The sequence below is a fragment of the Hippocampus zosterae genome, chromosome 5 (genome assembly GCF_025434085.1).
Source record: "Hippocampus zosterae strain Florida chromosome 5, ASM2543408v3, whole genome shotgun sequence".
Taxonomy (NCBI): Eukaryota; Metazoa; Chordata; class Actinopteri; order Syngnathiformes; family Syngnathidae; genus Hippocampus; species Hippocampus zosterae.
The window spans coordinates 16,339,081-16,354,163 of NC_067455.1; the positions used below are offsets into that span (position 1 = coordinate 16,339,081).

At 38.9% G+C, this 15,083-nt stretch overlaps 1 protein-coding gene across 3 annotated transcripts in view; it reads left to right on the forward strand.

Annotated features, from left to right (window-relative positions):
* grik2 (glutamate receptor, ionotropic, kainate 2) overlaps nucleotides 1-15,083 on the forward strand; it is a 153,345-nt gene that overhangs the window by 52,133 nt on the left and 86,129 nt on the right. For all 3 annotated transcript variants that reach the window (XM_052066424.1, XM_052066423.1, XM_052066425.1), the window contains exons 3-7: nucleotides 635-802; nucleotides 2,497-2,754; nucleotides 4,870-5,051; nucleotides 11,543-11,596; nucleotides 12,124-12,297. In XM_052066424.1, coding sequence (XP_051922384.1) covers nucleotides 635-802; nucleotides 2,497-2,754; nucleotides 4,870-5,051; nucleotides 11,543-11,596; nucleotides 12,124-12,297 — 836 coding nt within the window. The remainder of the gene's footprint in view (nucleotides 1-634; nucleotides 803-2,496; nucleotides 2,755-4,869; nucleotides 5,052-11,542; nucleotides 11,597-12,123; nucleotides 12,298-15,083) is intronic.

The following is a 15,083-nucleotide window of genomic DNA, read 5'->3' on the forward strand; positions in this document are numbered from 1 at the left end:
TCAAGTCAAGTCAAGTACAACTTAATTGTCAGTCACACACTGCACCCATGTTGTCTAGGTGTCTGATTGAATCCATATGTGTCTTGTGTTTGTTTTAACAAAAAAAAAACTTTAAATACAAAAGAGAGACTTATCCTTTTTTAGATTAATACAGTTAACATAAAATGTTCAATTCAAGCGATTTTTGCAAAGAAGTGATTCATGGACAAGATGCGCAGTTATGTATCATTTTGGAGCGGAAGACAAGTGTACTGGTCATAGTGTTTTATTGAATTGGGTATTTAGTATTTATTGTTTTTATAGGACACCTCAGTAACCCCATGGAGGAGCAAAATGAATTGCTGGAAACAGGGAAGCCTGGCTCCTTAGGCTGCTGCTCCGCAACACAACTCAGGAGAAGGAGTGTGTAGAGCTGCTGAACTGTTAGACAGACATTAGAAATGTAAACAAGCATTATTTCGACAAAGGTATCAGTCAATCAAAATAAAAGGTTTCCAAGGTTTGAAATAGGACATCCCCTTTATTTCAAAAGTATTAAATTGGTGGTGTTTAGAGTCATTTTATGATGCATCACTCTCCATTCACATTGTGTTGCCAATGTTGTCTGATGAAAAAATTCTTTTGCATTTCACAGGAGGGATATTTGAGTCCATCGAAAGTGGACCGTCGGGTGCTGAAGAACTAGCCTTTAAATTTGCTTTAAACACAATCAACAGAAACCGAACTCTACTGCCAAACACCACTCTGACATATGACATCCAAAGGATAAACATCTATGACAGCTTCGAGGCCTCCAGAAAAGGTATTATGATTTTTATTGTGGAGCCTATATGTATGTCTGTATGTATGTGTGCAGATGACAATTTCACATGCCTAGTCAAAGAATTTTGACCCTCAGTTATATAGCTTGTGACAATTGAAAACGTATCAGGAGGAAATGGCTGAATATTTCAAGTATAAACAGCTACGATTGATTGTTTCCATGTAATGACTCAGGAGGAGTAATTCAAAGACGTGTTTTGTCCCCCAGAGCTGGACAATAAAGAGCTATAATCTGTCTACTTTGAATGTGCATCAAGTGGGAATTTTACCTCTCTCATCAATTACAGGCCATTAGATTGTGGCTAAGAGACTGAGATGACTTCATCATCTAAAATAATGTTTAAGACTGCAAGGTTTAGGAGGGAAATGTTTTGCAGCTTCTTGTCTTTCCATCCATCCATTTTAATCCTGACAAGGGCCGCGAGAGGGGGGGGGGTGGAGACTATCCCAGCCGTCTTCGGGCAGTAGGCAAGGGACACCCTTAACCGGTTGCCAGTCAATCGCAGGGCACGCAGAGACAATCAACCGTCCACGCTCACACCCACACCTAGGGACAATTTAGAGTATTCAATCAGCCTGCCATGCATGTTTTTGGAATGTGGGAAGACACCGGAGTACCCGGAGAAAACGCAGGCCAGCGGGGAACATGCTAACTCCACACAGGGAGGCCGGAGCTGGAATTGAACCCGGTACTTCTAAACTGTGAGGTCTACGTGCGAACCAATGGACCACCGGGCCGAGCTTCTTGTCTTTCGTGCCACTCAAATAATTGCAAAGTACTAAAAGTATGAAGGAACTCATTGACGCAGTTTTCCAAAAGGCATCCACCAGAGATAAAAATTTGAGCACACTTGGAGGTAAACAGGGATTGATTCTTCTAGCGGTCTTGGTCTGCTTGTTTGGTGCACATCATGGATTTGATAATGAACCACACTACCAGATCAATCCCATTTGTGTTTGTTTTGACCAGACCAAGCATGACCAAACAAGTGTGAATAGAAAAGGTACGGCACAAGTAGCACCTCGGTCATATCAACACAGAGTTGTAGAGTACCTTAAGAGTAGGTTTTACGTGATCAGGGTTTTGGTCAACAATCAGCAAATCAATCAATTAATCAAAAGGCTTGAAAAAAAAGATACGCGATCACTGATTCCATCAGAAGATGGTGCAATAAATCTGTTTAAACAACGTATTTACTCTCAACACCTGCCTGTACATGTCCCGGTGCCGACAGATCACAATGATTATTTTGTCCTCCACTTCCGGCTCCCAGCGCAAAGGGTTTTCACTCGCAATGACCTGTGACAAGGCTAAAAATAGATTACCTTTTGTGCTCACATATACACTATTGCACCACAGAATGACACCGGAGTGAATGAGGTTGTGTTTGCTATAAGATGTGCTTTTGTGGATCTGATGAATGACACCATAATGACATTGCAGTCGATCTGCAATTTCGCATAAAATGCAAAATATCGAAATTCCATCCACGCGATCAGATCGGTCATAAGTCGACTTAAGACGTTTTTGCTGTTCAGAATTTTCCAAAGATTTTACATAATACGTTTTATAATACAGCCTGTTGTTTCACTATATGCCCTGTATTTCTACAATGTGAATCTTGTTTTGCATAGGTTGGTGTGCTTATTAATATATTTTTTCCTATGCTCCAGCCTGTGACCAACTTTCGCTCGGAGTGGCAGCTATATTTGGGCCTTCTCACAGTTCCTCAGCTAATGCTGTCCAGTCCATCTGTAATGCACTGGGGGTGCCTCACATCCAGACTAAGTGGAAGCACCAGGTTTCAGACAACAGAGACATCTTCTATGTCAGCCTATATCCAGACTTCTCATCCTTGAGCAGAGCAATCCTGGATTTGGTCTACTTCTTCAAGTGGAAAACAGTTACAGTTGTTTATGATGACAGCACTGGTGAGCTTTTATTTCTTATTTACGGACACTAAAAAAAGTTTACCGGTTGGTTGCCATGCACAGACCCCAGCGTGGTACTTGAAGGTACTTGTTCCCTTTGTTCAAGCTAAATGTAACTTAAGAACTTTTTTTGTCTCCAATATCAGTAGCAAGAAACACGTGCAGCCACACAAAGTGAAGCTTCACTGGCAAATGATTATTCCCGTTCATGCTCAGACAAGAATTGTGCAAAAACGGCAGCTTTATCCACATGGTGAACACGAGATAGATAGATAGATAATTCATTCAGTGATCTTAATTTTTTTGTGAATTAAAAAGGGAAATGCATAACTGTAAAGCAGGTGTCACGAGTAAGCCAATCAGGCTCTGTACAGTAACATATGGCAGGGACAGAGTTGGATGCCAGCCTGAGAGACAAGCTTCCAGACTGCCCTGAACTCTCTCCAACACAACTGAGTATTGCCCTGCTCGGAGTCCTAAGACAACATTCTTTAATGCGTCTTGTTCTGATTAAAAGGGCAACTTCGCATCGGCTACAAATTAGGCTGTTGCTGTTTTTATTTATATCCTAAGGCCAAGGCATCTGCTACATAAACAAACAGTAAATATTGCAGTGTCTTGAACATTGTAGTTCAATGAAGTCACATAGGAAGGTTAGTTGTGCATTTGCAGAGTTACAAATTCACTTTCCAACTTCAATGGAAACTCTTAGTACAGAGGTCTCCGAACTTCTTTCTACAAGGGCAGCATACAGAAAATCGAAGGATGCAAGGGTCACTTAAAATTCTTCAACATTAATTAATTAAACATGCTAAACTCAATCAATTACAATTACATTTATATTAGGGGTGGCCACCCCTGGATTCCACTTGAAAATATCCACCCTTGAGCTGAACAGCAGCTAAATGGCATCTCCACATTCAGAATCAACACAAGAGCAATCTGTAGTAAAATGGCCGATTTGAAAGCGGATACTTGAGGATCAAAATTAATGTCATATGATGCATTCACAAAGCAGACCTTGACACAGAGCCACGCAGGAAACCATTTTTGCTTCTAAAAATGAATTAACTTTATTAACCACAACATTATGAAGAGAGACATGCATATCCCAAACAAGAATACCGGAACTGAAATTCAAAAAGAGATCCTGTGAGGCAGACGTTCCAAACACGAGATCACTTTGTGACCAATTGTAAATCAATCCTTATAAGTACAATATTTGTATTTGTTCTTTCAGCATAGACACCGTATTGAGATTCTGAATGGGCAAATTCAGTGCAGCAATCACACTCTAAAATCACATGCGTGTTGTTTTGAACAACGGCATTGTTTCAGGAATGGAATTTAAAAGTGGTCGAACATTCTCTGTATGAGCAGTTTTTCCGCAAAGCGGGGAGCAAACAAGCAAATCAATAACCACAATGGGACTTGTCTAATAGTTCAAAGTTGTAATGGCATAACAGAGATGGCAGCAGCATGTGTTACAGCTCTGCTAGCCAGGCATGACATCCTTACAACTCCCGAGAAAACTGCTGCTACAGCAGCTGTGGCAAGAGAGAGTTTTGATGAGGCCATAAGGGAGAAGAGACTATGAACCAAAACACTGGCTTAGAAAGATAATTTGTTCCATACATATGCTGTATCCATAACACTGACAGCCTTCTTTTTTTGTATAGATTATTTGTTTTCGCTTGAAGTAAAGAAAGATTGACATAACGTGGTGTTGGAGGAGGCAGACATCTACAACAGGCAGGACAGCGGCCCCCACGGACCATAGTTGCTCACCCCTGGTCTAGAACGCAAGCAGCGTTTAAAAAAAATAACTGTCCAAATGCAATCTGTACATTGTTTTTCACAAAAATGAAATGAGGTGAATTTGTCTGAGTTTGAAAGAGTAATTACGCAGTTACCATTTAAAGTGGGTTGAATGGATGCTCATATCAAACAAGGACTACAATGCAATTGCTGGCTCAAGCTTCTTTACAAACTTCTTTCTTGTTTCTGTGGACAGGTGCATTTTTGAAAATGTCCCAGTATGCTGAACCCATTGTATTTGCTTAAAAAAAAAAGAGAAAAACATGCTATGGCATTTTTTTCCTGCTGTTTTACAAGGTCTAATTCGATTACAAGAACTTATCAAGGCCCCATCACGGTACAACATTCGATTAAAGATCCGGCAGCTTCCAGCAGAGACCAAAGATGCCAAACCGCTTTTAAAGGAGATGAAGAGAGGGAAGGAGTTTCACATCATCTTTGACTGTGGACATGAAATGGCTGCTGGGATCCTAAAACAGGTGTGCATCTGTTTGGATGTGCGTGTGTGTGTGTGTGTGTTGGTTAATATGGAAAACACACAATTGCCATTGAGCAGGATGTACACTTGTTATTGATCTGGAACTTAGATACTCTATGTTATGAAGTCACTTGTTTCAGGACACCAAGAAAACGACTGAATTCTGAAAAAGAAAAAAAACATGGGTCTGGTAATAGGCATAAACATGCACTTGGAAGATAAAGCTACCTTTGGGGCGAAGGACCAGTGACAAATGAAGAAACGCAGTCCATGTGTCCTTTCAGATCAGATTCCAGAGGAGGGATAGCGAAACCAATCTCTTGCTCAGCAAATAAAGCAGCTAGAAAAAGAAAGTCTCTCAACCGCAAGTTTCACACCAAGTGTGCACTTCTTGCTTGTGTCTACATGAGACCCAATTCAAAATCATCCAAATTGCACTGAAAACCATTGTGTGTTGAAACTACTACATTTTATGATGTCAAGAAGTTGCACACAATAATAACAAAAATAATTTGGATCTAGATAAAAAAAAAAAATCTGCAGTAAATGAATAGTCGACTTTTTCTTTTATTTCATGCAAACACTTCACAAATTCAAATTGCATTCATTCAACCCACCGTTTTTAATTTGTTTTTTTTAATGTACATGCTTCCTCTCTAATTCCTCTCAAAAACAACAATTGCAATCCATTTTAGCAGCTGCTCTCCAAGGTAGGACAAAATAATTGGCTATACATTGCATTCAACTTAACCTTGCAAATGTTTGCTCATGTAACATGACAAGAGAAACACATCTCAGGCAAAGTCTCTCAAACTGGTAAGCGTCAACGCTCAAACCACAAAGTAGTATATCAGGATCTTTGTCATCTTTCTTGTCAGTGGCAGGGCACAAAGTTCCCCAAAGGGTTGGCATTTAATTGTCACATTTTTTTTCTAGCCTTGACGACTTATTAATGACCAAATTTGATCATCAAACATTTCTATTTTTCCAGGTGATGTTGCGCGCTAAGTGTGCTAGGAGGGATCATCAGTGGTGCGGCATATTATTCAGTTTTACTTCATTTATAATTATTATTTGAAGGATAGTCATTCATGATAGATTTCTTTCAACACACCTTTCAGGACAAGTCACAGTACATCACCTTCATAAGGTCAAAACAAATGGATGAGAAAAGAGATCATGCTGCAATGCGGTTGGCATTTGATCTCGCTGATCAAGTTTAATGTATGATACCTTCTGCGTGTGCAGTCGATACATCTATTGCGTCAGTTTTAGATTCCATCACTTTGTCACAAGAAATGCATTGTGATGAGATTCTCATTTAAAAAATGATCATGTTTTTCTTGCTTACAGGACTGATCAAATATTAAGGACTTGACAAATGATTCACTCCCAACACTATCGCCCTCTCAGGGGTTTTAATCAGGGCCAAAGTGTTGCTGGAGAAGGTCAAGGACTCTTTTCATTAACAATGCCTCTGGAGGGGAGCTGGGCTAGGGTTGAAAGTACACCGGAAGAAAATTGTATACAGTGGACAGGGGCTTAGTTGAGGTGATGACCCCCCCCGCTGATCATGTTAAAAAAAAAAAAGAAGAGGTAGGTTGAGTAAAATTGTTTGATGTTAACGGAGACAATAAATGACATTAATAGTGAATGTCAACGCTCAGGCATTATGTTGACTAAGTTGGTAATTTTTGTACTCTACGTGTGAAAATAAAAATTGCAAACCGTTAGGCTTCTCTTTAGTTTTTTTGTTTTGTTTTGTTTTTTTATTTTTTACACTTGTCAGAAAATGAAAATAGGATACTAATGTTTATGGATAAAACCCACGATTAAAGTTCCGAAATAGTAAATTGGAGCGAATATTCATTTGTATTTTGGATAACCATGTTCTGGTTATGAAAACTGTATTCGTATTTAGAAATGATTGACCCTCAAATGTTGACATTTTGGTGGGTTCAGATCCTTCTCAGATTTCACGTTGGTCCACGACATTTTTATGTTTCGGAATTACTGCCTGGGTAGTGTTTAATTTTATTTCCAAAAATATAAAAAAGAAGTTCAGAAGTTCTCAGTCCAAGGTGATGCCCTGGAATGTCAACAATGATATTTTTGTTTGCTTTTATGGAGGACAAAGAAAATCTGACACTTAATTTTTGAGAGCGTGAACTCAGTGATTTTCCAAGGTTCAAAAACCTTTCACTTCATTCGCATTTTTGTTTGCAATGAGATGGCTCGCGAGAACACAATTTTTGCATTAAGTGTTGCCATTGGACATTTTAGAACCCACCGTGTGACAATTAGAAAGGAGTAGTGGAATCCAAAGGATGATTATTTTCTAATTAAAGTTTGCTTACTCATGAACAATCCTACACTTCCACTTCTGATATGATGGCTGACCCCCTTACAGGGGTTATAAAAAAAATCTACACACCCCTGGTCAACTGTCAAATTTTTGTGATGCTGTATTACCTACAAAAACAACAACAAAAAGACCAATCTAAATAATTTCCAAACTTTTACCACACTTCCAAACTTCTACCACTTTTTACCACTTTTAAATCAATTACAAAAATAATTGAAAGAGATCATTTAAAATTGCACAACTGTGCAGTGTGCATACTCTCATAACTAGAGATGTGGCTGTGTTCACAATGAACCAATCAAATCAAGCTCATGATAAATGGGAGTCATTTATCTACAAACTACAAACCTGACACAATTGAGTGATGAAGCCCAAATGAAGTTGAGGTGCTATGGTAACCTAAACTCCCAGTTTTGCCTTGCAATGTGGGCCAGATAATTAATGACCTGTTTTGATAACAGATACAGTATTACAGTATTGTCTACCCCTCTGTGAACTCATAGACAAAGCTTTCTTTTTGGAAAGATGCTTACAGGCAACGTGGAACTACAGGAAAAAAAAATATTCTCAACACTGTACGTTCCCTCAAAGTTTCGCACCAGATAGCGGCATCCATTCACCCTTCCTCTATGATTAATCATGCTCCATACAATACTAATCTGTAATATTTATTGTTTTTGTGAGTCTTAGCATAGCAGGCAGGACCCTGACACCAGATTATAGCACCACACTGTTGAAATGGATTGGCATTTAGCCATCACACACACACACACACACACACACACACACACACACACACACACACACACACACACACACACAGAATGAGAATAGAATTATCGAAAACCAGGGATTCTACTTTGAAAACTCATCTCCAAGGTGCTTTTAGTGATAGATTGCAATGTAGGAATTCAAGGTTGAGCCCAGACAGAAAGGGATTGGTCTTTCTTCTTCGATGGTCTCATTGTTTTGATCACGATCCAAATTTCACTGCCACAGGGTGAGGAGCGCAAGTGACAAGGTGATAAATTGAAAGTTTACTCCAGACACCTCAAGCAGACACTGGCTAGGACATACTAACACTCAAGACGATACAAACTCCGCATGAACAGAGAAAGGACCAAACCTGTTTTTTGTTCTGGCCAGGCATTTAATGTCACAGCTATTTGCAATAATTCCTCATTTAGCCTGCCAACTGCAAGCATTGTGCGTCTTTTGTAATGAATGCTCTATTCCATGCACACTCTTTATTCTGTCTATTTTCTATGATAAAACTATTATTATGATAATAATGATTATAAATTTGCAATTTTCCCCATTGTGGGACAAATAAAGGTTTTCTTTATTATTACTATTTACCCCGCGATTGGTTGACAACTGATCCAGGGTGTCCCCCGCGTACTGCCCAAAGACACCTGGGATAGGCTCCAGTACGCTCCGTGACCCTTGTGAGGATAAAGCGGATCAAAAAATGGATGGATGGATAGATTATTATTATTTTTATTATCCACGTGTGAGTTTCTGGAGCAAGAAATGTCTTTCTCGGATAAACTGTGGTTAACCTATGTTAAAAAGAAATGAATAAACCTGCGTTGTGCTTGCTGATTTCTGCGCTGTTAATACAAAGGTATAACCCCATCATCGTAAGGGATATGCTACAGATCAAACACCTGTGTCTCCCAATTTGACACATGTCTGAATCATTTGACGATGCAGCTAACAGCCACTTTAGTATTTATCACCTTCACTCTTCTAGAATGTAACCCTGTCCCTCCGATTCTCTTAAATGCTTGTCGACCCTGTATAGTCAAGCATCTGGTGCACCTGCCCACATTTTTCCTGCATCACCACCTACTCAAACACTTCCTCCAAAGCACAACAACGTGCCACATGCCCTGCGGTATTAGCTCATGTTTTCATTTGTGGGATGTGTAGAGTTTCATTTAATTTCAATTCAAGTTTCCTTCCCACTCTCAAGTCTTTGATTGTGTGCTTTCCGCAAGTCTTTCGGCTTGAACATTTGCTGTATTTATAAAACTCGAGACCAAATCCTACACATACTTGCATGTCTTTGAGGAGAAAGTATTGTTCTGTTGTGCTTTTGGGTGTATAGGCATATATTTCCAGGGCTAAAGTGAACCTGAGAGAATGTTAATGTAGGATTATTTATTGAATGTAATTTCTTTACCTCCACTACAGATGTTACAGTGTCGATACGTTTTTGCTCTTTCGAGACATTCTCTGTAGTTTCATCGTTCTAAAGCACTCACTAGCACAATGCAAGACCATAAAAATAAAAAATAAACTGCAAAAGGCTGTGAGCAGTGTTACAATCCTTCCACATAATGGCAACTGAAGGGTTGAAAATGGTTGTAGGAGATGGGAATCAAGAAAAGCGGTATATTAAGGTTTTGACTGTTAAACACATAACCACACAAAAACTGGGAAAACAGGGGCGCAACACAACAAGAACACGACACTATACCTCAAAAACAGAGTTAACAGTACCAAGTCCCAAATCCTAAATACCTTTGGTATAACATAAGAATGAAATGACTAAGCGAATGAATTAAATTATGGTGAAGATCCTGGAACTACACCTGAAAAAAACAGGCTGAAGAAAAAAAAATGAATGAACGAACGAACGAACAAATGAATGAATGAAATAGCTATGACAAAATGGCACTAAAACACATCATTAAAGAAAAAAAAACATTGGTACAAAACACACAGCCAGTATGGGGACCGACTGACTGACAGCCATGACAAGATACACATCACAGCCAGCCAGCTCTGAAGCCAACAGAGTCCTTTTTAAACTGTGGACTTAACCAGTGCAGCTGGTAGCACTTCTGAAACCAATTGACAAATCAGGCCACTCTCCCCTACACCGATTGGTTGTTTACATCGGGGATGAAGGCTGCCAATCTGAGAGGAGCAGGTGGAGATCTCCATCACACAGAGAGATTAACCCAAACACAATTTCACGGCCACCAAACATCATGGGCCGAAACAGTGGTTTGGAACAACACGTTACTGGCAGGGTTAGCAACTACAAATGTAGATTCTTCATCAGTGCTTTCATTGGTTTTTGTTAGTATCCTGTGTGCTTGAATCCAATGTAAAAAGGATCTCCCGCAGCGGCTCCTCTTGTTGCATGTTGTCTTGAGAGGGAAGAAATTTAATCTCTGCTGTACATTTGTCAATAAAGTTGTACTTGACTTGATTTGACTTGATCCCTGAACCCCAAATTTATTTTAAAAAAAAATCAAAAAACAAATGCAGATACACAGAATTTTATTTTCAACGCCACTTCTTCCTTTTCCGATCTTTGAAGTGGTCCTCAGTTTACAGCGCAACCATACGTCAGACAGGAACCAGAGTCAAACTCACCGATGCAAATGTAGAACTGTAGTCATAATTACAAAAATATTTGCATGTAAATATGAAACGACACATAGAAAATGCGTGTCGGCAGTAATTGAGTATGTCTTGTTGTGCTGCACAACCGCAGCTAGCTTTTTTTTTTTTTTTTTGGTTTGGTTTTGTAACCTTGAACTCTTCTATGTTGTGACTATCCGGAAGGAACCAGTTGCCTATTTCACCTGCATACACGGTTTGATATTTTCCTCCAACCTGGCCACTCTCCAGAGACTAGACTGGGCACCGAAAGGCACAAGAAAATCACCAGGGTGCCAGCAATCAGGGCCAACACAAATTGCTCTGAATCTAACATAATCCAACATAAGATCAGACCTCAGGTAGCGGCTTGTGAGGAGAAAAACGATGAAGAAACTTTGCAACAAAGAAAATACTCGCCTTTGATTCAAATGATATGATAAGAAACATGGTTGACCATTGACTTCATACAGCTGTTCTACCTTGTGCATGAAACATTTTGAACGGAGAAATGTTTTGAATTGACTATGTTTTGTTATCTTCAGCATGCCAACTGTGTTCTTATTCATTTCCATCTTTGCTCAAGCATCCAGCAGTGAAGCAAAATGTCTGCCTTGTCACGATAGATGATTTACAATCATCAAAGAAATGCTTATGTGTGTGAATATTCAATCTTGAATATCTTAGCTTTGTAGCTGTCTCACTCTGTCCTTCTGTCAACTTCTCAGGCTCTTGCTATGGGGATGATGACAGAATACTATCATTATATTTTTACCACACTGGTAAGTAAAACTGTCTCTACCTACTTTACATAGAGACCTGGTATTTGTATCCCAAAACAGAGCATGATGTCTCTCTTTCCCCTTAATTTATGTATCTATATTTTATCTGTTTGATTCCCCCCCACCCCCCCACCCCATTTCACTGTGATCTTTATCATTGACGAAAATAGGTGCTTGCCAGGAGATATCATTTAAAAAAGAGAGAGAGATGTTCGGTGTTATCCAACTATTATTAAAACCTAATAGCTTCATCCTGGTCCTTTTGCTTTGACTGTTCCCCATAGTTGACTTTAATTTCTCATGAATGTTTTAAGTTCATCCGTGTCACCCGTAACGTCAAAATGTTATAACTGCAAATATGGAAAACAAATCCTTATAGGCCATAATCAAGTGAAAAACAATTAAGTTCAGTCAGTAACTGAGTGATGTCGAGTGACGTTTCATCCACTTCATCAACAGCTGAATCATTTGTTTTTAGTTTTTAGTATATTATAAATTGGATCTAATTACTTTGGTTGTCCTCTCAGGATCTGTTTGCCCTTGATTTGGAGCCATATCGGTACAGTGGTGTAAATATGACTGGCTTTCGGATTCTCAACACCGAGAACAGCCAGGTGGCTTCCATCATAGAGAAGTGGTCCATGGAACGACTTCAGGCTCCCCCTAAACCTGAATCTGGTCTACTGGATGGCTTCATGACAGTAAGCTTCTTCAATCATGTTTCGAAAAAAAGATTATTTTAGATTATATTATTCATTCCACAGCATTTCAAAATAGTCTTTTTGAAATGTTTCGAAAAAAGATAGTCTTTTTGAAATGTTTCGAAAAAAAATAATTTTGAAATGCTGTGGAATGAATTAAAATGCTAGTGACCAGTCCCAGGTTTACAATTCCTCTTTGCTAAAATCAGCTAGGATAGACTCCAGCATACCCGTGATTCGAGTGACGATGAGCGGTACAGAGAATGGATGGATGGGTGTTCAGAAATGATATGCAGTATTTGGAAGTACGTAATTCACGTCACTGTTAATTGACCTGCATATTGTGGAATCCTTTTATCTCCAAAATCATAATGTTTTAGGAAACCACTATTGCCGATAGTTGTCTCACTATGCCCTTGACAAGCGAGAGATGCTTTTCTTGCACACAAAACTGGTAATGGTACAGTGTAACAGACTTATTTGGTGGAGACATAAGCCTCAAGCATTTTTGTGCTTTGCTGACCCGAGTATTGAATGAATACAGTATGGATGAACCTATGATGAACATGGAGAATTTTTAAAATTCAGTATCAATGCAATTTAGAAACATACTGTAACTGTGAATGTGACATCCAATTGATAAACTGCACCATCAAACAGCCTTTGCACTTCATATATTTGCCACTCAAATCTTTGTAGATCTATGTAGGTATGTAAAAGAGAATAAACTTGTCAGGTTAGACAAGCATTTGCCTTTCTTGCATCATTTTCCAGTTGTCTAGGCTGTTTGGTGGAAGCCACTGGTGCCCATCTTGTGAGTCCTAGAAGTGAAAAGAGAACTGAGTTATTGGTTCTGATCAGGGGGGCATGCAGCCTGTCATAAACTAAACTGTGCCTCATGCTTCTTTCATACCACACTGTTATCTAAGATCGCTGCCAAAAAAACCATTGACCCTAGATAGACAGAGAATGGAATCGAAATAGAAATGTGAGAAACTGAACAGACAACATTAAGAATGACTCTGGGTGGATAAAGGAGAGATAGAAGTTAAAAGGTCATTGTTGTAGTTTTCCTTAATTCCCAGAAGGACTCAGACAGACTTGATTTGATGTAGTAGCTTGTTCTTATTGCTGTTGTGATGCAATGTAAGTGGAAGCAATAACAGTCTGGCTGATTCATAACTATTCAACACTGTTTTTGTTGTTTTTTTCTTTCTGAACAAGAATGTCTTTATGGAATTGTGTTGTGAGCTTAGTTGCTCAATTTACGTCATTTTTGTTGCATTTGTGGCTCAGTCAATGTTCCCCGCTCGAGACCTGAACTGGACCATGTATTATATATACTGTATATAACTGTCTTTTAACAACAACAAAATAAAAAGCTCAGATAAAGTATGACCTTTTCGATCAAATGTACTCCACAGAGTACACAAAATGTTGATTATGATGCGAAAGCTACATAAATATTTGAAAAATGCATAATGCGCCTGTAATGTGGAGATATTTTCAATGATGTGACAGCCAAACAGAAAGTAGAATTTAGGATTACTTTTTAAAATCATTGACAGAAGATGAATGCCTGAAAGGACTGTGCTGCGACCCCGTCCATCAGTATGTGAGTGGTGTATGAATTAGAAGTGGAGATTGAGTCATTACACAAATGGCAATCAGTCAGAAGCTAATGCTTATTGACAGAGTGCAAGGGGATGTACAGGTCTGATTAACGGTTGCATTTGTGTGCTGCATTTACAGTTTTTGGTGCTTGAGTGGTGAGTTGTTAATGTAACATACTTGTGAGTGGTACTTACTTTAGTTCATTGGGCTCCCCTCAGTACCACTGACTTGCAATAAATTGCCAAAATAGAAGGGAAAAACAACACAACATATATGTACATGTCAAGTTCATGATGTTTACATTCTCTCTCTGTCTTTATCTCTTTACACATGTATATGGGAGTAAAGAGACTCTGAAATGTCTTTGAAGTTTTTCATTTCACGACCGAAACAGAAATCACACTCTTCATCCTACATCTGAGATTTGTCTTCCCGACGGACCCAACATCTGAATGCAATCAGTTTTTGGCCAGCAAACACAAACTGCAAAGTGCACACATATTTTGGTATCAAGCCCTCAGCAGAGGTTTTCGCTGTTTGAAAAGATATTTTCTGATATGATTCATTTGATCCTTTCTTTGAGTGATTATGTGCTAAATTGAATGCTGGAAAACGACAGATTCTCTCTTGGGTTCAGACTTTAAATGATAGATGTCAAAAAAGACATTTTCCCTTTCCCTATACCAACAGGTATAGCATTAATATGACGATGTGTGGACAGAAATGACAGAGGAGCAATTGAGTTGCTCTGAGTACCTTTTTGAAGTTATTTTTGAAGGTTGTAAATAATTATTTGAATACCAAGAAAATGTCTATTGTTATTTTATTTGATTTTTTTTGTATTTGCAGACATTGTAAACTAATAACTTGACCAACTATCTGAACCTTTCAAGAGAAAAAATTAAAAGCAAAATTGGCCAGGCTTAAATAACCTTTGGCTTTTGCCTGTGCCATTCAGTCACCATTCTTTCTGATTGATGATTGTTTATTCTGTCATCAGAACGTACATTCCACAATATTCAACAATGTAACAAAGAAACAAAACAAAATACAGGGGGCAATAACTATATCCACATCTGCTCAGCATCTCTCACTGTGGGCATCTCCAGAGTAGAAGAGAGTCCAACCCCTCTCAAGAAGACTGGTACCAGAGCCCGAGGCTGTGTGTGGAG